The sequence below is a fragment of the Drosophila melanogaster genome, chromosome 2L (assembly GCF_000001215.4).
Source record: "Drosophila melanogaster chromosome 2L".
In the NCBI taxonomy this organism is placed as follows: domain Eukaryota; kingdom Metazoa; phylum Arthropoda; class Insecta; order Diptera; family Drosophilidae; genus Drosophila; species Drosophila melanogaster.
Genome location: NT_033779.5, coordinates 2,564,861 through 2,586,838, shown reverse-complemented (window position 1 = coordinate 2,586,838; position 21,978 = coordinate 2,564,861). Strand labels below are relative to the sequence as shown.

Sequence of the window (21,978 nt, the reverse complement as noted above, 5' to 3'; positions counted from 1 at the left end):
TGGAAGCCGAAAGTTTATCTATGAAAATGCTAAAGAAGCCCACTTGCAGTTCGAAAAATGCCAGAATGTATAATAATGGGGCAAGAAATGAGATTAGTCAGTATCCCAAACTTGAATGATCAAAGTTTCATGGATGGCGTAACTAATTTTGAAGTGGAATGATTAAATTTTGAAACTACTTATAATCGATATTACCATCCTGCGATCGGAACAATAAACTCAAACAATTCGATACTTCAATGGGATTGTAAATAATAAGTCATCTTAAATCATCCCAAGCATATTCAAATCGCTTGGAAGCCATTAAAGAGATAAGCGAGCATTGCAAAATGATATCAGCCAACTTGTAACAATTTTCATTGTCATTTTCAATTGGGAGCAGCCAGGAGGAGCTGGCCAAACAACAATGGGAACTGTTATCAAATAGGACACATGATGCATACGTGAGTGGGGGCTTCTATGCACATGGATGTGGTACATACATATGTACGTCCAATATTCTGGTCCATTTGGGCCAGGCCACTATCGAAATTTGAATGCTTAGTGTACCGGGCGACAAGCATCCTCGAACATTGAAATAAACCGATAAAAACGACAGATGAGCCCGGCATTTCGCCCACAATGCATGCCAGGCAGGCAATCGAGTGTGGTCGAGAAATAGTCGGGTAGCCCCCTTTTTGGTTTTGGGGCACAGCTCACTGCCCTGCAATTCTTATATAAAACCGGGGAAGTCCCCATCCCAACCGCCCATGCAAATCTCGAGCACTTGAGGCCGGTCCCCAGATTATTCCTTTTCCCTATTTTGGGCCACGTGGTCTGACCACTTGGCGGCTGCTCCAACTTTAATATTTCTTCGTTTAAATAGTCCTTTATTTCTGCAGAAATTAGACAAAATCAAAGACAATATATTTATGCTATATATTCATTTTCACTGTTATGTCTGTAAGGGTATTCAGAAATGCGCCTACTCTGTGTAGTTTTTCAATTTAGTTAGATACGATGAATATATTGAGATTCTGCCAGATTTAGATTGTGGTGTGTGAGTTTTCAGATTGGTTTGTAAGGACCCCTTTTGTTTGGTCCATATCAATACAAACTCCTCATGTGCATATAAAATAAGTAAAAAGGCAAAATATGAAACAAAACAAAAAGAAAAGGACATTCATATTTTGTAGCTATTGGGGGATTTTAAGTAATGTTATGAAATCATACCTTTCTTTATTTGTGTAAAGTATTCAATACACGCAACTAACGGGCAAAATTGGAAACACCCAAAAATTCAATTTTGGCGCGCACAGAAAGCTGCCCTTTTGGAATAGATTGGCAGCACTCTCGCGCACGGTGGCAACCTCGTCTAGGGACTGCCGATAGCAGCAAGTTCCGCCCGTGTGGCAACACCGCTAGAAAAACAGTCTAAATTTGCTGTGCAACACTGGCGGTTTGCAAAAATAATTTCGGTGCTCGCGTCAATCAGAAAAAGCCGAAAAGAACGGCCTTTATGTGCGCGAATTAATCGCCAGCCGAGTGGAACGCGACCAAAGGAACCCAGCACACACACACACTCAGAATGGAGGCCCTAATTCCGGTCATAAACAAGCTGCAGGACGTCTTCAACACCGTGGGCTCCGACTCCATCCAATTGCCCCAAATTGTTGTTCTAGGCAGTCAGGTAAATGCAAACTGCGAGGTGCCCAAAAATCCGCACACCGAAAACCATAAATCCCCGAGCTCCGTAAAAGGAGTGGCAACTGAGAACCGGAATATGGCGCAGCTATCTGAAACCCCAACTCTTGCGCTTTTCCAGTGACCGCAAAATTATATAACTGAGTGCGTTTGCCGGCATTTTAGTTGTGTTTTCAGTTTGTAGCAACATTTCAGCCAGCTTTCGCTCTTCGCGGCGTCCCCATTGTTTATATAATTATTTTTGGCACTGCTCGCCGCCGCCATGGAAAATCAATATGCCACAGTATTATACAAAAACGAAAAAAAAAACAGCTGCTGGCTGATGTGACACATTCCCCCACGAACACACTGCAAAAAACAAACGTACACATGTGTGACTTCGATAGTTGTGTCTGTATGTACATATATGTGTGCATGTTTCGATCGCTGGCTTAATTGCACTTTGATTCACGCTCTGGAATTAAGTCAGTATGACTAAATGCTCGCGCAACTCATTGATACCGAGTACAGCGGAGCTCCAATATGTTGAATCTGTGCCATTTCTTACCATTCATTTGGTTTTCTGTTGCAAAGGCTTAAGTTTGAGAAATTTGCAATCACAGAATGGCTCCCATTGCCAGATAAGAATAGTTAATCTGCGGTTTTCCAAGTGTTTCCTCGCTGCAAACGCTTGGGAGCCACCTTATCAGGTCATCGTCTTTTATCAGCCGTCGTTTTAACTCCCAGTAATACATACATTTCCCCTTTTTTCCAGAGCTCCGGCAAGAGTTCGGTGATCGAGAGCGTTGTGGGACGATCCTTTCTGCCCCGTGGAACTGGTATTGTGACCCGTCGCCCACTGGTGCTCCAGCTGATCTACAGCCCACTCGATGATCGCGAGAATCGCTCGGCGGAAAATGGTGAGTTGAGACGTCAGAAGTTCGGGAAAACCCAATTGCTAAACCACATAACACTTAGGTACGTCCAATGCCGAGGAGTGGGGCCGCTTCCTGCACACCAAGAAGTGCTTCACGGACTTTGACGAGATCCGCAAGGAGATCGAAAACGAAACGGAGCGGGCGGCGGGCAGCAACAAGGGCATCTGCCCGGAGCCCATCAACCTGAAGATATTCTCAACGCACGTGGTCAACCTAACGCTGGTGGATCTGCCCGGCATCACCAAGGTCCCGGTGGGCGATCAGCCGGAGGATATCGAGGCGCAGATCAAAGAATTGGTCCTCAAGTACATTGAGAACCCGAACTCCATCATTTTGGCTGTGACGGCCGCCAACACGGACATGGCCACCAGTGAGGCACTCAAGCTGGCCAAGGACGTGGACCCCGATGGCCGGCGCACTCTGGCCGTGGTCACGAAACTGGATCTCATGGATGCCGGCACCGATGCCATCGACATCCTGTGCGGCCGGGTCATTCCCGTCAAGCTGGGCATCATCGGCGTTATGAATCGCTCGCAGAAGGACATCATGGACCAAAAGCACATCGACGATCAGATGAAGGACGAGGCCGCCTTCCTGCAGCGCAAGTATCCCACTCTGGCCACCCGGAACGGCACGCCCTACTTGGCCAAGACCCTCAACCGGCTCCTGATGCACCACATCCGGGACTGCCTGCCAGATCTTAAGGTGAGTCTAGTCTATAAAGACTGCATATCGATTTCACAAACTATGCGAGAATCTCAGGCTAAAACTTCAAGAAAATGTAAAAAAATGAAACAAACTTGGCACTCGATTATAATCGATCTTTATATTTTTCTATGGTAAAGCAAGAGAAGATTAATGGCAGATAAGGTTAGAATAGCATGTTGAATTCAAGAGAATGACTTCCCATATTCTTGCAGACTCGCGTCAACATCATGGCCACGCAATTCCAATCGCTGCTGAACTCCTATGGCGAGGATGTCTCCGACAAGAGCCAGACCCTGCTGCAGATCATCACGAAGTTCTCCAGCGCCTACTGCTGCACAATCGAGGGCACGGCCAGGAATATCGAGACCACGGAACTGTGCGGCGGTGCCCGGATGGGCTACATTTTCCACGAGACCTTCGGCCGCACCCTGGACTCCATTCACCCGCTGGCGGGTCTGAGCAAGATGGACATACTGACAGCCATCCGGAATGCCACTGGTCCACGCCCGGCTTTGTTCGTTCCGGAGGTCTCGTTCGAACTGCTAGTGAAGCGCCAGATTCGCCGCCTGGAGGAACCCTCCTTGCGCTGCGTGGAACTCATTCACGAGGAGATGCAGCGCATTGTTCAGCATTGTGGCAACGAAGTGCAGCAGGAGATGCTGCGGTATGTGAACTCATGATAGCTGAACGCCAAAGGTTTTCATCGATCTCCCCTACAGCTTTCCCAAACTGCACGAGAAGATTGTGGACGTGGTCACCCAGCTGCTGCGTCGACGTCTGCCGCACACCAACGTGATGGTGGAGAACATTGTGGCCATCGAGCTGGCCTACATCAACACCAAGCACCCCGACTTCCACAAGGATGCCGCTTTGGTGCCCAGTCTGCTGAAAACGGACAGCGATCCCTACTCACAGATAAATCTGGGGCAGCGGCGGGCCAATACACCGCGAAACCACATGTCGCCTCAGATTTCGTCGCACAGTGCTGGTTCACAGCAGCCGCAGCAGCAACAGCCGCCGCAGCCGAATTCCTCACAGCAGCAATATAGCCAAGTGCATGAGCAGGTGCCAGCGGAATCTTCATTTATGTATGCAACCTATTTAACCCATTTTCGTTTCGCTCTCTAGAACCACGTCGCCGAGAACTCGACGCCTTCGATGGCCAGCACATGGCTGTCAAACATTTTACCGCCGGCACCAACGCGTCCGGACAGCATTGAGAACTCGACCAACAACACTCCGGTTCACAATAACATCGTGAGTCCAGTGAAGCCGGTCAATCTGCTGCCCGATGTGCCGGCCAACCACAATCCACGTCGCCTCACTGACAAGGAGCAGAAGGATTGCGATGTCATCGGTGGGTTGCACTTAACTCGGGCCACTTAAAGACCTAACTCAATCTGACTACTTTTTGTTTTTAGAACACCTGATCAAATCGTATTTCTACATTGTGCGCAAATCCATACAAGACTCGGTTCCAAAGGCCATCATGCATTTCTTGGTTAACTACGTTAAGGACAACTTGCAGAGCGAATTGGTTACACATCTGTATAAGTCGGATAAGGCTGAAACCCTGCTCAACGAGTCCGATCACATTGCAGTGCGCCGAAAAGAGGCGGCAGATATGCTGAAGGTGCGCTTGGCTAGCTTATACTTAGCTTGACATCGTTTTAAACTTACTTTTGATTTCAGGCACTGACGCGAGCGAATCACATCATCAGCGAAATCCGCGAGACCCACATGTGGTAGGCTGGTCAGCGATTGGAGCAACCCGTTTCGACTTAATAATCCCCGCATATAAGCAACATAAAAACTATTTATTGAAGACGCGTTCAAAGAGAACGAACTCCTTTGTTAAATGTTCCCCCTACCGAGCACTGAAATATCATCAAATTGCATGCGACCCCCAAATTCTGGGCCTTTCATTTAGCCAACTCGCATTTCTATTCGCCTGGCATTTGTCTATCATCGAGCCTCTCCGCTTTTTAAATTAATAAGAAGTTGTAGACGCCGTGATTGGTTTGATTAGGTTACTCAAAGCACTTATTACACATTGAATAGTCAAATAAAGCAGAAAAGGTTGATTCAAACATAGTAGATGTGTTTTCTGTCACGGCAGCTAAAAGTTTACGAAGGCAACGTCATCATGTTGAATGATACACCTGGAATTTCGATTAGATAAGCCATTATGTTCGTAAAGTTGCTAGGCTCAGTCTGAAGATTAATAAGTGTTTAAATCTGATAGGAGTTGAATCTTCCTGAGTTTTGAGATGCGTAGCAATTGCTTAGCCTTACTAAAAACAAAATTTTTCTTACAAATTATGTTACATGTAGGTGTGGCTTGAGTGAACTAGAAGTACGTTCGTTCCCCTGATTGAAATCACTGCCACTCACCTTTCGTAATAAAAACTTTAATACTTGGATACCAGTTAAAATCTAATTTGGAAAACGTCATTTGTATTGCGGCGAAGAAACAGAAGTGGGTTCCAGCTGGGGCGTGGCAAATCCCGAAGATAAGGATGTGGTGTCCAGTGCTCCAATCCTGTGTTGATTAAATGCTCCGCGATGCGTATGAATCGGTTTATGGGGCAGGGAACAGTTGGGGTAGTGACTCTATGACCGCCTTTGGCTGTGCTGATCTCCTCTAGGCGCGATTTGTGTCGGACAGCACGCGGACAATGCAGCCCACTCCTCCCTTGGCGAAGGCCTTCTCATGCCACTGCAGCAGGTGGCCACTGGAGCCCTCCGAGGGGATCTCGAATCCCCGATATATGTACTTCATCAGCACGTCTATTAGGTCGTTCTGGTCCAAGGTGTCGATGGCCTGGTCCATTTGCGTCGACTTGATGGACAGCAGCACCCGCAGCGTGATGTTCAGGGCGTGGTCCTGCAATGCAAGGAAGGATTAGCTTTATAGGGTTCTCGATACGAATAGGTGTGGCTACCCACCTTCACATTCTGGTTCTTGCAGCGCAGCGGGGCATTCTGCAGCGCACTCAGGAGCGCCTCCACGGATTTTCCCTGCGTCAGCAGCGTCGTAATCTCGCTCTCATCCGGACCGGCTGCCGCGCTCTCCACCCCATCATCCTCCCGGAAGTTGTCCTCATTGTACTGGTCCACATCGATCTTGCGGAACGCGTTGCTGGACGTGTTTTTGGCCATGTTTTCGCTAAATTCCCACCACTTTTCTCTACAAAAATATGAATCACAAAATCCGGCAAGGCAAAACAGATGAGTGGCAGTGTGGCCGAACCTCAGAAAATACTAGCTGCAGTATTATTACCAAAGCGCCAATAATGCACAGGATACATCCAAGCAACAAAAAACATGAGTTTCACAATCACTTATCTCAGCAAATGAAAGTCTAATGAGCTTTAAAAATATTTTGAGAGTAGGTTTCGACCAATCTTGTTCCATTTTTACTTCAAAGAATATGATTGATATGATTCAGTATTTCTAGCTGGTGCTTTTGACCTCTCCTGGCCACACTGCAGATTGACTTTGTTTTTGTTTCAAGTGAGTCCAAGAAAATCGAAATTATTTACGTTTAATATATTTCTGGGTTTTCCCGGCAGCATGGCAAAGTTTTTGGGCATCAACCGGCTGACAAAGCTGTTCCAGATGGTCCGCGAAGCCGGAGGACTGAAGCAAGCGTACCTGAAGCTCTATAGGTGAGTCTCGATCTTATATAAGATTGCTCCAATCCTGAAAACCGCATATGCGCTATTTTCCAGGAACGATGATCTGAAGATCGGAACCCTGGTGGGCATCGACAAGTACGGCAACAAGTACTTCGAGAACCCGTACTACTTCTACGGCCGCAATCGCTGGATCGAGTTCGCCCCCCACGTCAACATGGACTACGATGGATCCATGATTCCCGCCGAGTGGTACGGCTGGATGCACTACAAGGTGGGTTTAGACTACATCTTGTCGCACATGTTATTACCTTTTTCCTTATAGACCGATCTGCCTCCCATTCGCGATGGATGCCGCCCCAAGTACAAGTGGATAGCGGACCACAGCGAGAATCTTTCCGGAACTAAGGGTAACTATGCACTATTCCCATTAAGTAAGCCCCCTAATTCAATCCTGCTCTTGCAGAGGCCTACTACCCCTACTCCACAACACCCAACAAAGTGGAGGCCTGGGAACCCAAGGCGAAGAAGCAGTAGTGTGGCATAGCTTATAATTATTTTTAAATTCAAGTGCAAATGGCTGCGATTGATGAGAACACCCGATCGAGTTAATAAACCCAATTTTGTTGACTCTGCACTCGAAGAACAATTTTAGCAATGGACAGAAAAGTGAAGTAACTCTGCCTATTCCCATATTATTCAGGTTTTGAATTGGTTTCATCTTGTCTTTATTCAATCACAGCTAGATTATATAACTTTACTTTTACTTTTAGCAGGACCTACTACGAATATATACAATGTCTTTCTGCGCCTTTCGTGGCGCGTCGTTGAGAAGAGCTTGATCATAGCTGGATTATATCTAGCCAATAGTTGTCCACTCCATGCTAATACTCCTCCTTGATGGCGACCTTCTGGGCCTTCTTGGCCCGCCTCTTGTACTTCTTGGCGGTATCCGCACACTTGGTAGTGATGGTGGCCCGAATCACCCGTTCCTTGCCGCCCGTCCGGTTTCTCACACAGACCACGATGTCGTCCACCTTGCGTTGGTCTAACTGGAGCTTTGGGGGTCTTTCGCGGCCGTAGAATGCGGGCGACGGCTTCCCGGTCAGCGTGTGGGTAGCCAACTCATCGCTGCTGAAGACAACGCAAAGAAGACACCTCGTGGCCACCGGGGCGTTGGTCCAGAAGACCTCACCGTACTGATGGGCTGTGATCTGGGTGCCATTGGGTCCCAGTACGTACACCGCACTGCCGTCCTCCTTTTGCACTCGGTGCGGGTACTGCACAAGAGTGTCTTTCTCGTCCTTTTCAGAGGCAGTATCTGGGATGTGCGATTCCGACGAACTGGTGGACATGTGGCGCGGTCTCTTGGAGGGCGGCGCGGGCACATCCTCGGCATCGTTGTCGTACCGCTGATTCAGGGTCTTTAGCATGGAAGTGAGACGACCAAAGAGTTGTTCGTAGTGGTGCTGACTCTTCTGGATTTTGGCCACTTGCTGCTTAAAGGATTCCTCCAGGCGAGGCAGTGGCTCCACCCGCGGTTCGATGTTCTTAATGCCCCCGGAAGCGGTGGCTACCGCTACCAACTGGGCATTGATGACGCGTCGCTTGGGCGGAGAGCTTCGGCGGACTGGCACTGCCTTAACGGGAACTGGCTTAACTGGCTGGTTGACTATTATGGGAGGCGGCATTTGGATCTGCAGCTGACCCAGGGGCTTCAGGGTCCGCTGGCGCATCATGGTCTGCTGGGCGGCCACCTCGTAGTTGATGTAGTTCTCGATGTCCATCTCCTCCTGCTTCATTATGGGCCGCGAGAGCAGGCGGTAGTAGTAGGGCACGAAGTTCGGGGCGAACTGGCTCAGATAGTGGTGATATGGGTGGGAGTACTGGACGCTGGGCAGGATAGCAGTCTGCGGATGAAAGTAGTGCGGCTCCGTTTTGCAAACGACTGACATGCTGAATTCCGGAGCCTCGCTATTTGTAAGGTTAGGACACGAGTCCTGATCGTACGGTCGAAATCCGCCGGCCATTTGCACGCGGATTTTGGCAACAGGTAAAGGCAAAAAGGTTTATTTCTGGCAAAAAACGCAGCTGCGTCGGCTTTCTTGGCTTATTTTGCGTATTATTCGTTGGAAAAATTGGTGTTTTATGGCCCGGCTTAACAGTTATTGTTCCTTGCGCCAGATACCTGAGAATCCGAAAATCTTAATCTTGCAGGGCTGCCAAGGTCGCCGAATAAAGATAATTTGCATTCGATAATTGGAAGTAGAGTCTAAAATATTCGCCTTTAGGCTTTACTTAAATTCTTATGGAAATATAGGAGTAACATGATTAAAAAACCGTTTGCTTCTGAAGGCTAGTCTTAAATACGAAATACTCGTACATGTTTTAACTCAAAAAGTTATGCCTTGAAATTTTAAAGGCAGTACCATATATCCTTGAGTGTATTTTCCGCTCATTCAAAATGCATTACAATGGACGGAATTCCAGTAGACTTACCCTTAAATAGGTATCCCTTCTAAAATGGAATTTAAGGGTGTTTTTTTTCCGATCAGAGAGCATTTGAGCGAAGAATTATATTCCAAAAGGATCTCATGTATTGGAAGGGTTCCCAATACATTCAAATTGCAATGGATAATATGCAGTCCGGGTCCTGAAAACCGGTTTTTTTTTTACAAAACCCAACTATTGTCCTTTTTGGTTCTTGGAACTGTGGAAAGAATTCTTACACATTCCTTTGTTACATTTACTTTTTTCTCTTATTTTCTGACCTTCGCCAAAGTGCAGAATACAGAATTTTAACCAAACGGATATTCTGAAAAGAAAAAGAAAAAAACTTTATAGAGAGAACTTAAAAATTTAAAACCCTCGTGACTTGCAACCGATAGTTTTATTTCATAGCCCTAGGTGTCAACCCTGTCGATGAAAGAGAGAGCAAAAGCAGCTTTATTCGCAATTATTTATAATAATAATTATAATACATATACTGGTTCCCGCGCAAACAACAAATCCCATGCGAAGAAAGGAAAAGACAGCTGGACTTGGACTAGTTGGGAAATAGACGGGGTCCTGAAACAGAAACAGGAATAGGATATCAGCTACCTGGAGGGCACACTCACACACACGCAGAGGCAGGCGCTCTCTTCCCCGTATATGCGTGCGCATGTGTGCGTGCAGGTAGGAATGCAACCACTTTTCGCATTCTGCCGCCAATTTTCAGTTGACGCAGATCCTTTGAGGATTGAACATGGAAAACGTGAGTAGCTGCAGGATATCTCCACCGAATATGTTGATCAAGAGTTTTTCCCATCGAATTGCAGCAATATCAGCGCATAGTCAGCGCCACTGCACGCGAGGATTCGCAGGCAAGGAGGAGCAAGCCCTTGTTTCTGAATGCCTGGTCGCAGACTTCTAGCGTGGACTTCGAGGTGCTTCGCAGCATCTCCGCGCCGGACCCGCAAGTGGAGGTCGAGAACAGAGCGCTCCGCGATAAGGTCCGCTACTTGGAGGCCAAACTGCAGCAGCACAAGGATCTGCTATCCCAGATTCATGCCACCTCCGCCAGGATGCAACAGGCATCCTCCCTGCTGGCAGAAAGTAGACCACCCACGCCGCCCGCGGTCCAGAGCCACCACATTCTCACGCCACCGAGTTCAGAGATATGTGCGCCCGCGCAGAATCCCCAGATTCTGGACTACAAGATCATCTCGGCACCCGACGATGCGGATGCCATTGAGATTCGCCTGGCGGCGGAGAGTCTGAACAGCCTGAGCACCTCTGCGGACTCAGATCGCCTGGAGATTTGCCTGGGCGACGAGAATCATCAGCAGAGCAATCATCACAATTCCCAGCAGCAGTACAGGATTAGCAACGGCATAAAGAGGGATGGTTCCTCCGAGTCCGCCGACACTCCACTACAGTTCATCAAACGCCGCAAGCTGCAGGAGATTCAGTTGCAGGAAGAAATCCCGCGGCAGAACATAAAACTACCAGCCAAACCCCAAGTCAAAGCCCGTAATGGCAGTTTTACCGATCTCAACAAGGGCCAACAGCAAAACATGGACAACGTGATGGTGTCCATTGGCCCGAACAACACCTGTGTGCCCGCCAGTGTCTTCGAGAATATTAACTGGTCGGTGTGCTCGCTGGCCACCCGGAAACTACTGGTCACGATCTTCGACCGGGAAACTCTGGCCACCCATTCGATGACGGGCAAGCCGTCGCCCGCCTTCAAGGATCAGGACAAGCCGCTCAAGCGAATGCTCGATCCTGGGAAGATCCAGGACATCATATTCGCAGTGACGCACAAGTGTAATGCCAGTGAGAAGGAGGTGCGCAACGCCATCACCACCAAGTGCGCCGACGAGAACAAGATGATGAAGATCCAGAACGTCAAGCGACGCAGCAGTGGCATCAAACACGAAAAGGAGAACATTATTTAGATGTATTAGTAGAAATTTGTTAGCACTTAATCATTAATGACTTAGAATAGCACCAAAAACGGCTGTAATGCCCGCACAAACTCTCACAATCCATAGATAGTAGAGCACTACATCGAACTAACGTGTAGCAGATTTTTAAAGATCTCGAAGATGATTTTACCAATCCGAACCAAAAGTTATTGTGGTTTTATTTACATTTCAGGGGTTGTGCAGGGTAGATAAGGGTTTCTGCATAAAGCCTTCATTCTTTAAAAAGTTGAAAAGAGTAAATGTCCCAATTCGAATTAGATAATTGGCGCGAAATTCATTTACCATATAAGGCTTGGAACTGGTCACCCTAATAATTAAATCACCAATATGCAGCGCTGCCAGACTTTTGTTCAGAACAGCTGTTGACGCCTGACGACTTTTTGGCGGTATTGTTTATAAACAAAATTCACTTAAGAAACTGGATTTAATAATGTCCTGAATGGCGTCCGAGTCAGAAAACACTACATCCTATTTTGTTCCGCATCTGGTTGATCAAGTCTTCGAATTATATCGGAGTAAAGCAGAGTCCAACAGCCTTACAAAAGGTACGAGCTATCAAATCAGAAAGATTCTGTAGTAACTACTCTGGATTTCAAACTTTTCAGAGGAACGCGGACAGTTCTTTTACGATCTATCCATTTTATTGGGCCAAGAACTGGTCCTGCGATCGCTACACCTCTTGGACGACCACAACTTCTCCTTCTTCCACGCCAAGAACAATCGATCCGTGTGCGTGGTAGAAATTTCCAAGGGAACCGAGTACTTCCGCTTGATTCCGGGCGTAAGTTTCTGCAAGTGTGAGTTCTTCCAGTGCCACGTGCTGCAGTTGCCGCGAGGCATCCTCTACCAGGACCTTCCCAGTGGCGAACCGGGCATTTTAGAGGATTGGAGCGAGGAGAGCCGGGTGTCCTACACCTGCCAGCACATCCTGGCATTGCGGCTCCATCAATTTCTGAAGCACACGGGCGGGAAAACCACCGAGAAGATCCTTAAGAAAGAGGATATCAAGGAGCTGCGGACGGACGTCTTTCGGGACTAGGATGACTGATGTGGAGCCATCGCCCTACGGCGACTGCAAATTCGTCGCTCGAGTGGAGCACATCAAGACCTTCATCCAGGCCATCAAGTCAATCTGCTTTAATGATGTAAGGATTAACTCGAACTCTCTTTATTCGTTAACCAACTTAACTCGGTAACAACCTATTGTTTTACCCACAGTATGGGATGGTGCAAGTCTCCGAAGATGGTCTGCGCATCACCGTGGAGCAGGGCAAGTCCATCCAGGCAACGCTTTTCATGCCGCCGGGTGCCTTCATGGAGTTCCGTGTGCAGGACTTCCAGTGCTTCGGTGTGAAAATGAATGTGCTGTCCGAGTGTCTCAGTCTCTTCGGATCCGCCGATTGCAGCCTGCGAATGATGTACAGGGATAAGGGCGATCCCCTGAAGATAATTCTGTATCCGCACGACGACGATGATGTGAGCACGGAGTGCGCCATCAAAACCATGGACTGCGATGAGCCCATTGACTACGATCAGAATCTGAAGGATCCGGATCTTAATGTTATTTTCGTACGCGGACCGAACCTATCGAAGGTGTTCAATGAGCTGGAGAAGTCCGCGGAGGAGTTCGAGTTCGTGACATCGCCGAACCGCCCGCACTTTAAGATCACCACAGTGGGGATCATGCAGGCGGTGTTCAGCGTCGAAGTGGCAAAGACGAGTCCCATGATGATGATGTTTAACTGCAAACAGACGGTGGTGGCTCGCTACAAGAGCCAGCAGATCCGCATGACCAACAAGGCGATGCAGTCGGCCACCAAGGTGGCCATTAAAACGAACTCCGTTGGCCTCCTAGAACTGCATCTGGTAATGCAGGGCGATAGCCAGGAGGAGATATTCATTCAGTTCTTCATAATTCCTTTGCTCAACACTGATTAAACCGAAACTACTAGGTAGCTAATAAAATAGAACTTTAAAATATTGCTAAAATCTTGAAATCATGTAAATCTAATTGAGGTCTGTAGTTAGCGTGTGGGTCAATTGTTAATGCTTCTCATGCAAATATAAGATGGATTCAGCATTCAGTTGAGTACTTAAGGTGGCCTTGGAACGATTTGATATTACTTTATAATACTTTAAATGACGTGGACTCCCGGAGGAGAAAGTTGCATCGCCATTTACAATGACTCTGAAGAAGAGGGCATGATAATGGTACGCTGCTCCAATGAAAACAACTTTATTTGTCAGACAGAACAATAAAGAACATTGAATATGTTTATTTCTATTTGTTCAATGCACTGCACAGTGTGAAAGTAAACAGAACTACAATCGAACAGTAGCTGATAAGTCAGCTATCAATAAATACATTAGGATTCCGCATCGATAGATTTTCCATCCGATTCCGGGCAGCGATGATGCCGGAGAGATTCAGCTTCGACTTCCGTCCGATCGATCAGTACTGGACGAGAGCCAAAGGCGCGTGCAGCAACACGAAACGCGGAAACATGTACATCCTGGCATCGCTGGCCCTGATCCTGCTGCACCTGCTGGTGCTGCCCATCTACCTGTACCTCACCTGGCACCACAAGTACTGGCGCAAGCGGGGATTGGTCACGGCGCGGCCCCTGACCCTGCTGGGCACGTATCCGGGCCTGCTCACCCGCAAGAGCAATCTGGTCTTCGACGTGCAGAAGATCTATGAGTGAGTACTTCCAATCTCTAGTCATAATGAGATATGTAACTATATAATCCCAGTAAATACAAGGGGAAGCACCGAGCTGTTGGCGTCTTTGTGACCCGACAGCCGCAGATCCTGGTCCTCGATCCGGAGCTGGCCCACGAAGTGCTGGTGAGTAACTTTCGCTGCTACAAGGACTCTCTGCAAAGCTCGTACCTCCGGCATGCCAAGTGGGACAAGTACGCGCGCCTCAATCCGTTCTGGGCATCCGGACAGTCCTGGAGGCGGCTCCGCACGGACGCCCAGGCTGGTATCTCCGGCAGTCGCCTGAGGCAGGCCTACAATATCTGGGAGCAGGGAGGTCAAATGCTCACCGAGTACATGACGCAACAGGTGGCGGAGAAGAACAATATTCTGGAGACCAGAGATGTGGGTTCTATTCACATCTGAGCAGCTATAAGTATCGTATCCTCATAAATCAATTTTGCAGCTCTGCTTCCGATACACGGCCCATGTGATGGCGGACTTCATCTGGGGCATAGACGCAGGGACCCTAACCCGACCCATGGAGCAACCCAACAAAGTGCAGGAGATGGCCAGCAAGTGGACCAGTTACGCCTTCTACATGCTGACCCTGTTCATGGCCACCATTGTGGCGCCCTGCAGTCGCCTGCTGTTGCGATTCCGTTTCTATCCCAAGGAGACCGACGAGTTCTTCTCCAACCTGACCAAGGAGTCCATTGAGCTGCGACTGAAGGCTGGCGATTCCACTCGCACGGACTATCTTTCGCATCTGCTGCAGCTTCGGGATCAGAAGCAGGCCACCCACGACGATCTAGTGGGTCATGCCCTGACCGTGATGCTGGATGGCTACGATACTTCGGGAACAGCTCTTCTCCATGCTCTGTACTATGTGGGTGACTACTTTTTAATATACCCAATAGACCAATCTCATAGTACATTTTTTTAGTTGGCTGAAAACCCGGCAGTTCAGCAGAAACTGCGAGTGGAAATCCTCAGTTGCATGGCATCGGAGAAGAGTCTCGACTTTGAGAAGCTCTCCTCCTTACAATATTTAGAGCAAGTGATCTATGGTAAGCATATATATCGGCTTTGCCAATTTCACCATATTATATATATAGTAAAATTGTTGTTTTATTTATGAGTCGAACTAATGTCCCGTCAGTTGACTAAGGACAACGCCAAGAAATAAAAAATAGTTTTTAGGAGAAATAGTTTCACGACTTTATTCTTTGGATCTCAGCTTAAGACTAAAAATCAAATGCAAATTGGATTGAGGAGAAGCCTCAGTATTTGAACAATATTTGTATTTCGGGAGAGCCTCGCTCTTGGGTTCTTAAGATTAGGTAGCGTTGAAAGAGGGCAGTCAAATCTGCTTAGGTCAGGCTTTAGGATGTTTACAAGAACGGCTGCGCTGCCAAAGATAAACGAATGCTGCGCAGCTGGGATACGTTATGGAAAATTACTAGAGTGCATTACTGATTTCTTTGAAATAATGGAAGTGGCTGGTTTGGACCACCCAAATACGTCACTCCCCTTCCCTTAAAGAGAAGCCTATACTTGGGCTGGGATTGATGGATATAGTGTGGGAAATGGAGTTTCTTCTATTTCTGTTTGTTGTGGTGTGTTTTGATTTTGATTTTTTCTTATTTTAAGTTTTGCATACAGCATCATAAATGGTTTAAATGATACATATCTTAAATATGAGTACAACAAAATTAGTGCGATTATTACAATGATCATTTGTATGTAAAGTGTAATATTGTTCTCTGAAATCATCTCAACAATGTCGTTGTGTTTTACAATTTTTATTTTTGTTATATTAAGTGGTGTGTATAGTGGTGTCAAATCTATTTCTGGTTCTAACAGATTTTCACTTAAAATTATATTATTGATTTCTATTTTGCATTGCGTTACTCTTATCATTTTGTTTCCTTCTATTTTTATTTTATTAATTGAATTTTGGCAATTTTGGTTAAGAATTGTTTGGGTTAAGTTCCAGGTTACAATTGTGTTTGGTTCTATGTATTTTATTATTTCGTTCGTGTGTACTGGCTTAAAATTACAAATTGGATTTAAGTGTTTAATAATATTGGTGACACATTCATTTTTTACTTCTTTATTTTCGGTATTATAAACTTTATTTTCTTTTTCAAAATATGATTGTGTGTCTGTGTAATCTAGCTGATAGCCGTTGGAGTCTGGGTAAGGAATTATTTTAATTGTGCTTATTAGTGAAAGGTAAATGGGTATGTGGGATATGATTAATACTTGGTTATCATTGTAGTTAATCCAAGTGGATGTTTTAATGTTCAAAATGTTTTGGCTGTTCACATTTTCAAGTTTGTCGTAGTTTAGTAATTTGGGGTTAAACAGTCCAAGTCTGGAAAGCTGCATAGCCATTTCCAAATCTTCTATGTATTCCGTAAACTGCATTAGTTCGAACAAAAGACTGTCAATGATGGTGTGGTTATTTTCATAATTCTGTATTTTTTTCATTCCGTCATTTATCAATCGTATGGCGTCGTTGAGTTCATGTAATTTTACTGAGTTATGGACGTTGATTTCAAGTTTTTTCTGTATTTCGACTCGATCATTTTCATCTAGTGTTCCAAATAGGTATTTAAAACCTGAACCCACAATGTTAATAAGACCCCGTTTGTTTCTATGTTTCAGGGTTATTCCGGCTAGTTCTCTTTTTATTTTATTGTATAAAAAATTGATCTGGGGTGCATGGTAATCGGTTCGTAGTCTTTGCTCAAAATAGTCAACCACGATGTCTATTTCAGTTAAATTGATTTTTAAGGAGTGATGTTCAAAGGAGGATGGTATCTGTACTGGCTTATCAGAAAAAAGGAGGTATCCGTGGTTGGTGTCAATATTATTAATTTGAATTTGTTGTCCATGGACAGCTGTGATCAGTATAAACAATAGTGTTATCGGGTACCAGGTGCCTGTGAAATTGAGAGTTTATTATTTTTCTTTTGTTTTTTGAATTGTGTTTTGTAGTAGTGCGTAACTCTATTTCTATTAGTGATTTTGTAATGGTCAGGGTCTGTCTGTTCTACATTTTTGGTTGGTTTAAATGGGTTTTCTAATTTGCCTTTCTGTAGTGGACCTTTTCTGTAATTAGTGTCAATATTAAATTCCTGTCTGTCTTCATTTATTTTGTCTATTTTCTTCTCTTTAATTTTTTGAGTGTCTAATATGGGATGCCCAGCGTATAAGAAAATTTGAGCAGGTGTCTGTCCAGTAGTGTCATGTTTAATTTTATGGTTGTATGTGTAGAGGATTGTTTCTATCTTGCTTAATTTTACTTCTTCATCATCAGATGAATTGATTATACGAATTTTTTCATTTATTGTTTTGTGTAATCTTTCGACGTCTGCTACCCCGTTTTTTGCTGTATTGAGCTGTAATTCGACTTCTTCTTCTTCAAGCCATCGCTTTAAAGCTAAACTGGAGAAAGCTCCGTCTCTGTCTGCCTTTAATAATTTGGGTTTACCTAGTTGATTAAAAATGCGCATTAATGCGTTTCTGCATTCTATCCAATCCTTAGTTTTAATTTGCTCAAGTGTAGCGAATTTAGAATAAATATCAATGCAACTGATGTAATGTTTTCCCTCAGATGAATAAATATCTACTACAAATTTTTCTCGGCAATGTTCCGGGTTGGGTGTGATTTTTAAAGGCATTTTGGTGTTTCTATCTTTGCTCCTTTTTTTAAGCAGCTGGTCATGGGTTTTGCTATGTCTGCGTAATTTGGAATAAATTTGCGATAATAACCTGTTAATCCAAGGAAAGCTCTTATCTCTTTTACTTTTGTCGGAATTGGGTATGAAACTATGGCTTTAACTTTAATAGGATTTGGTTTAATACCATCAGGGGTAACTATGTGACCAAGAAAGTTAGCTTCCTTTTTTAAGAACTCACATTTGTCTAGTTGCAATTTTAAATTTGCATCTGCAAGCTTTGTAAAAACTAATTGTATTGAATTTAAATGTTCTGTAAGGGATGTTGAAAAAATTATAATATCATCCAGATACACCAAACAGTGTTTGTTAAGCAACGGTCGAAGGATATTATTCATGCACCTTTGAAAAGTAGCGGGTGCATTCCTAAGGCCAAATGGCATTCGAAGGTATTCGTAATGACCGCTTTTTGTGGAGAATGCAGTTTTAGAAATTGATTCTTCGTCCATTTCTATTTGATGAAATCCCTTTGCCAGATCGATCGTTGTAAAATATTGGCATTTACCCAGTTTGCCAAGAATTTCGTCCATATTTGGAATTGGATATCTGTCAGGTATGGTTATTTCATTTAGCTTTCTATAATCAATTACTACCCTGTACTTATTTACGCCAGAAGCATCCGGTTTCTTTGGTACGACCCAAGTAGGACTATTGTATGGAGAATTACTTTCCCTAATTAATCCCTGATTCAGCATTTCCTGTACTTGGTTTTCTACTTCGATTTCGTGTGTTTGCGCAAGTGGGTATTGTTTCGAATAAATTGGGGAGTTATGTGTTGTATTTAGTACGTGTTTAATTGTATTTGTAAATGTTAATTTCTCTCCCTCCTTATATTCAAGATTTCTAAATTTATTTAACAAGCCTTTTAACTTAAAAGTTTCCTCCTGATTTAGGTGATCTAATCGAAACTGTGAAAAATCTAATTTTTTTATTGATTCCTGATCTGAGCTTGTAATTGATTCTGGTGTCCTTTGGATATACAAATTTTGGTTTCTTTCGGATTCTGAAGTAATTAATTTGTATGTTTGATCAAAAAGGGTAACTGTATCATTTTTGTAATTAATAACTGATTGAGCATTTTTCAACAATTTTCTGCCAATTAGCATATCGTAATTATTAGAAAATCTGTGCACATAAAATGGTTCGGTTTTTTTGAAAATACTATTTCTGGGTAACATAATCAAGTCGTTCAAGGTAATAGGGCCATTTGATGTTAAAACTTCACATCTACTATTTTGAATGGGAAGACAAAATATATTTTCATTGATCATATTAATTGTTGATCCTGTGTCTAGAAGGCATTTGTATGAGCGCCCTTTGTATACTATTTTTATGTATTCGTATTTTCCGGGGCTGTTAACCGAAAATTTTCGTTTAGTTCAGAATTATTTTGGTTTTGTTTGTTATTAATTTGTACAGATTGGACTTGTTGTTGCCCTTCATTAATGAAGCTATGATTTTGATACGGATTGTATTGATTTTGGTTAAAATACTGTTGCTCGTAATAATTAGGTTGGACTTGTTCGAATTCATGCGCGTCTTGGAATCTAATTTCGTCAATAGACATTTTAGTTTGTTCACTGTCCGATGGTCTTAGTCGTTTAGTAATCGGGAAGTTAGTATTTTTATATGTAGAGGGTTGTTGTAGTCGAGGGTATGTATTTCCTCTAAAATGCGTTGTTTGGGGAAATTGGGCTTTGTTGGGATATTGTTGGAAATGATTTTTTTGAATAATGGGTTGTGGGTTTATGTATTGGTTGGGTCTGAAATAATTAGGTGCGTGCCACATGGGTGGGTTGTTAGTTATCTGCTGTGTATAGCTAGGTCTAAATGGTTGAATGTATTGATTAAAATTAGGTTGGAAGGGTTGGGAATATTGTGAGTAACTTGGTCGATTTTGAGTTTGAACATTTGTATTGAATTTTTGTGTTTTCGAATTCTGGTTAGAATTTGAATTTTTATTACGATATTCTGGTTTTTCATAAAATTCAAAATTAATGTGTTCTTCATAAATTCCCTCATTTTGTGCAATGGTAATTAAGGATCTTAAGTCTGTAATATCGTGATGGGCTAAAATAGTGAATAATTGTATTGGTAGTTTCCTTATCAGTATCTTAATAGATTCTTTAATACCCTGAATATAAATAAGAAAATCCGATTGGTTACCTTCCAGGTGTAGTTTCGAAATTAGTAATTGACGTCGTCTCTCCGCTTCTTCGCAGAATGCTCTTAGGCTTCCTCTGTATGGTGTCTCCCTGAAGTTCTCCAGAAGTTTGTAGTTTGGTGTTTGAATTTTAAATTCCGCGATGAGTCTTGCTTTAAGGGTAGGCCAATCTTCGATGTTCGGAAGTCCCAAAGATCGTGTAATTTGTCCGTCCAAGTTCCTTTCGATGGCTCCCAGTAGAATCCTCTGTTGTCGGACATCATTTGTTTGGTAGAGCGAAATTACGTAATCCACTCTGCTGATAAAGGTGTGAAGGGTTTCTGGATCACCCTTGAATGGCATAATGTCTTTAAGCTGCCGACGGGCTTCGGCAAGGTTTATGTCGCTCAGCGCAATAATTGGTTGTGACATTTTTATTGTAAAATTTTTAACTTTTGTGTTTTATTTTTTTGTTTTGTTTCGGATTCAATGTTATTATTATTTTTAAGCTTTCTAGTTTCACTTGTTTGTTTTTTTTGTTTTGTAAATTTTTGTGTTGTATTATTAAAATTCTATATTGTTTTAATTTTTTATTTTTATATGTTGGTTTTAAAACTTAGTTGCCTTTGGACTTAATATTTTTGTTTCGTATTTCACTTCCACTTATTATTGGATAACCGAATTGGAATTATAATCCAAGTTGAAGAGTTTTCACGAATTTATTTTGGGAGATGTTTCGAGCACTGGACTATAAAATTTAACTTATTTTCCACTCGAAGGTTCTTTTTTTTCGGATACTTTTGTATCCTACCGACTGCGCCAGTAAAATTGTTGTTTTATTTATGAGTCGAACTAATGTCCCGTCAGTTGACTAAGGACAACGCCAAGAAATAAAAAATAGTTTTTAGGAGAAATAGTTTCACGACTTTATTCTTTGGATCTCAGCTTAAGACTAAAAATCAAATGCAAATTGGATTGAGGAGAAGCCTCAGTATTTGAACAATATTTGTATTTCGGGAGAGCCTCGCTCTTGGGTTCTTAAGATTAGGTAGCGTTGAAAGAGGGCAGTCAAATCTGCTTAGGTCAGGCTTTAGGATGTTTACAAGAACGGCTGCGCTGCCAAAGATAAACGAATGCTGCGCAGCTGGGATACGTTATGGAAAATTACTAGAGTGCATTACTGATTTCTTTGAAATAATGGAAGTGGCTGGTTTGGACCACCCAAATACGTCACTATATATATTAAAATACATATTATAGAATCCCTTCGACTTAGCAGCTTGATACCGCAGTACACAAAAGTTTGCACATTGCCCACCGTCATTAGGCTGAGCGAGTCCAAGAGCCTGGATGTGGAGGTTGGCATGACGATCATGATACCCAACTACCAGTTCCATCACGATAAGCAATACTTTCCCGAACCGGAGGCCTTCAAGCCAGAGCGATTTGATAATGGCGCCTATCAGGAATTGATGCGGAAAGGCATCTTTCTGCCGTTTAGCGATGGTCCCCGTATCTGCATGGGTAAGTCCTTAAAATATAAATATATATTTATGTACTTTCACTTGTGTCCTTATAGGTGTTCCATTGGCCATGCTGACTCTGAAATCGGCTCTGGTCCACATCCTTAGCAACTTTCAGGTGGTGCGTGGAAGGGATCGACTGATTCCGAAGGGAGATTCTGGATTTGGGGTCGTACTGCAGGGAGATGTTAATCTCGAATATCGCCGCTTTTTCAGATAGACTTGTATTGTTATCACTATATATTGCCAGCTTTCACTGATTAAATATTGTGAAATTATTAGAGTACGGTGATAGCAATGTGAATCCCATATAATTTACTGCAGCTAATCAAAGCCAGAACTTACCTCTCCAACAAAATCTTATCTGCAAGGTACTTGCACTGTGCCAAACAAATTAAACAACATACGTAGATGATTGTAAAATACTGATTAAAATTTGATGGG

At 43.9% G+C, this 21,978-nt stretch overlaps 8 protein-coding genes across 13 annotated transcripts, besides 1 other annotated feature; 6 read left to right on the top strand and 2 right to left on the bottom strand.

Annotated features, from left to right (window-relative positions):
* The first annotated feature begins 1,408 nt into the window (after positions 1–1,408).
* Drp1 (Dynamin related protein 1) lies at positions 1,409–5,558 on the top strand. 2 transcript variants are annotated; one of them, NM_001273017.1, is made up of 8 exons: positions 1,409–1,669; positions 2,438–2,582; positions 2,641–3,305; positions 3,521–3,972; positions 4,028–4,373; positions 4,437–4,665; positions 4,730–4,941; positions 5,001–5,558. In NM_001273017.1, exons 1-8 carry the CDS (start codon positions 1,568–1,570, stop codon positions 5,055–5,057), a joined length of 2,208 nt encoding a protein of 735 aa, NP_001259946.1. In that variant the 5' UTR covers positions 1,409–1,567; the 3' UTR covers positions 5,058–5,558. The 2 variants fall into 2 exon arrangements, with proteins under 2 accessions (NP_001259946.1, NP_608694.2); NM_134850.3 differs by having other exon boundaries at positions 5,001–5,401.
* On the bottom strand, positions 5,416–6,547 carry Arpc5 (Actin-related protein 2/3 complex, subunit 5). Of its 2 annotated transcripts, none has more exons than NM_001273016.1 (2): positions 6,258–6,547; positions 5,416–6,195 (listed from the first exon to the last, which is right to left on the bottom strand). In NM_001273016.1, the coding sequence occupies exons 1-2, from the start codon at positions 6,468–6,470 to the stop codon at positions 5,953–5,955; spliced, it is 456 nt and encodes a 151-aa protein (NP_001259945.1). In that variant the 5' UTR covers positions 6,471–6,547; the 3' UTR covers positions 5,416–5,952. The 2 variants fall into 2 exon arrangements, with proteins under 2 accessions (NP_001259945.1, NP_608693.1); NM_134849.3 differs by having other exon boundaries at positions 5,701–6,195.
* A 119-nt stretch (positions 6,548–6,666) lies between these two features.
* On the top strand, positions 6,667–7,638 carry ND-B17.2 (NADH dehydrogenase (ubiquinone) B17.2 subunit). 3 transcript variants are annotated; one of them, NM_001273015.1, is made up of 5 exons: positions 6,667–6,699; positions 6,769–6,979; positions 7,043–7,220; positions 7,272–7,356; positions 7,413–7,582. In NM_001273015.1, exons 2-5 carry the CDS (start codon positions 6,885–6,887, stop codon positions 7,481–7,483), a joined length of 429 nt encoding a protein of 142 aa, NP_001259944.1. In that variant the 5' UTR covers positions 6,667–6,699; positions 6,769–6,884; the 3' UTR covers positions 7,484–7,582. The 3 variants fall into 3 exon arrangements, with proteins under 3 accessions (NP_001259944.1, NP_001137770.1, NP_608692.1); NM_001144298.2 differs by lacking the exon at positions 6,667–6,699 and having other exon boundaries at positions 6,792–6,824; positions 6,884–6,979; positions 7,413–7,638; NM_134848.3 differs by lacking the exon at positions 6,667–6,699 and having other exon boundaries at positions 6,792–6,979.
* Positions 7,639–7,659: 21 nt separating this feature from the next.
* Elba2 (Early boundary activity 2) lies at positions 7,660–9,152 on the bottom strand. The gene has a single exon (NM_134847.3). The coding sequence runs from the start codon at positions 8,974–8,976 to the stop codon at positions 7,831–7,833; it is 1,146 nt and encodes a 381-aa protein (NP_608691.1). The 5' UTR covers positions 8,977–9,152; the 3' UTR covers positions 7,660–7,830.
* A 689-nt stretch (positions 9,153–9,841) lies between these two features.
* On the top strand, positions 9,842–11,559 carry insv (insensitive). Of its 2 annotated transcripts, none has more exons than NM_134846.3 (2): positions 9,842–10,202; positions 10,267–11,559. In NM_134846.3, the coding sequence occupies exons 1-2, from the start codon at positions 10,194–10,196 to the stop codon at positions 11,386–11,388; spliced, it is 1,131 nt and encodes a 376-aa protein (NP_608690.2). In that variant the 5' UTR covers positions 9,842–10,193; the 3' UTR covers positions 11,389–11,559. The 2 variants fall into 2 exon arrangements, with proteins under 2 accessions (NP_608690.2, NP_001285566.1); NM_001298637.1 differs by having other exon boundaries at positions 10,161–10,202.
* Positions 11,560–11,786: 227 nt separating this feature from the next.
* Positions 11,787–13,403, top strand: Sws1 (SWIM domain containing Srs2 interacting protein 1). The gene is made up of 3 exons (NM_001103591.2): positions 11,787–11,963; positions 12,024–12,563; positions 12,637–13,403. The coding sequence occupies exons 1-2, from the start codon at positions 11,858–11,860 to the stop codon at positions 12,455–12,457; spliced, it is 540 nt and encodes a 179-aa protein (NP_001097061.1). The 5' UTR covers positions 11,787–11,857; the 3' UTR covers positions 12,458–12,563; positions 12,637–13,403.
* Rad1 (Radiation insensitive 1) lies at positions 11,787–13,403 on the top strand. Its single transcript, NM_058092.4, has 3 exons — positions 11,787–11,963; positions 12,024–12,563; positions 12,637–13,403. Exons 2-3 carry the CDS (start codon positions 12,459–12,461, stop codon positions 13,354–13,356), a joined length of 825 nt encoding a protein of 274 aa, NP_477440.1. The 5' UTR covers positions 11,787–11,963; positions 12,024–12,458; the 3' UTR covers positions 13,357–13,403.
* Positions 13,404–13,801: 398 nt separating this feature from the next.
* Cyp309a2 (Cytochrome P450 309a2) lies at positions 13,802–21,953 on the top strand. Its single transcript, NM_134845.2, has 6 exons — positions 13,802–14,119; positions 14,173–14,524; positions 14,586–15,008; positions 15,066–15,189; positions 21,272–21,535; positions 21,591–21,953. The coding sequence occupies exons 1-6, from the start codon at positions 13,830–13,832 to the stop codon at positions 21,752–21,754; spliced, it is 1,617 nt and encodes a 538-aa protein (NP_608689.2). The 5' UTR covers positions 13,802–13,829; the 3' UTR covers positions 21,755–21,953.
* Positions 15,236–21,246: a mobile genetic element.
* Positions 21,954–21,978: the final 25 nt, after the last annotated feature.

What these genes read in the sequence shown, in the direction of transcription:
- Elba2 (NM_134847.3), bottom strand. Translation starts at nt 8,976, where the DNA reads ATGGCCGGCGGATTTCGACCGTACGATCAGGACTCGTGTCCTAACCTT.
- Drp1 (NM_001273017.1), top strand. Translation starts at nt 1,568, where the DNA reads ATGGAGGCCCTAATTCCGGTCATAAACAAGCTGCAGGACGTCTTCAAC. An exon ending in TTGTTGTTCTAGGCAGTCAG is followed by an intron (nt 1,670 to 2,437) that starts GTAAATGCAAAC and finishes CCTTTTTTCCAG; the next exon opens with AGCTCCGGCAAGAGTTCGGT. An exon ending in ATAGCCAAGTGCATGAGCAG is followed by an intron (nt 4,374 to 4,436) that starts GTGCCAGCGGAA and finishes TTCGCTCTCTAG; the next exon opens with AACCACGTCGCCGAGAACTC.
- Arpc5 (NM_001273016.1), bottom strand. Translation starts at nt 6,470, where the DNA reads ATGGCCAAAAACACGTCCAGCAACGCGTTCCGCAAGATCGATGTGGAC. An exon ending in GCAAGAACCAGAATGTGAAG is followed by an intron (nt 6,196 to 6,257) that starts GTGGGTAGCCAC and finishes CTTGCATTGCAG; the next exon opens with GACCACGCCCTGAACATCAC.
- ND-B17.2 (NM_001144298.2), top strand. Translation starts at nt 6,885, where the DNA reads ATGGCAAAGTTTTTGGGCATCAACCGGCTGACAAAGCTGTTCCAGATG. An exon ending in ACGGCTGGATGCACTACAAG is followed by an intron (nt 7,221 to 7,271) that starts GTGGGTTTAGAC and finishes TTTTCCTTATAG; the next exon opens with ACCGATCTGCCTCCCATTCG. An exon ending in GAATCTTTCCGGAACTAAGG is followed by an intron (nt 7,357 to 7,412) that starts GTAACTATGCAC and finishes CTGCTCTTGCAG; the next exon opens with AGGCCTACTACCCCTACTCC.
- Cyp309a2 (NM_134845.2), top strand. Translation starts at nt 13,830, where the DNA reads ATGATGCCGGAGAGATTCAGCTTCGACTTCCGTCCGATCGATCAGTAC. An exon ending in GACGTGCAGAAGATCTATGA is followed by an intron (nt 14,120 to 14,172) that starts GTGAGTACTTCC and finishes ATATAATCCCAG; the next exon opens with TAAATACAAGGGGAAGCACC. An exon ending in ATATTCTGGAGACCAGAGAT is followed by an intron (nt 14,525 to 14,585) that starts GTGGGTTCTATT and finishes TCAATTTTGCAG; the next exon opens with CTCTGCTTCCGATACACGGC.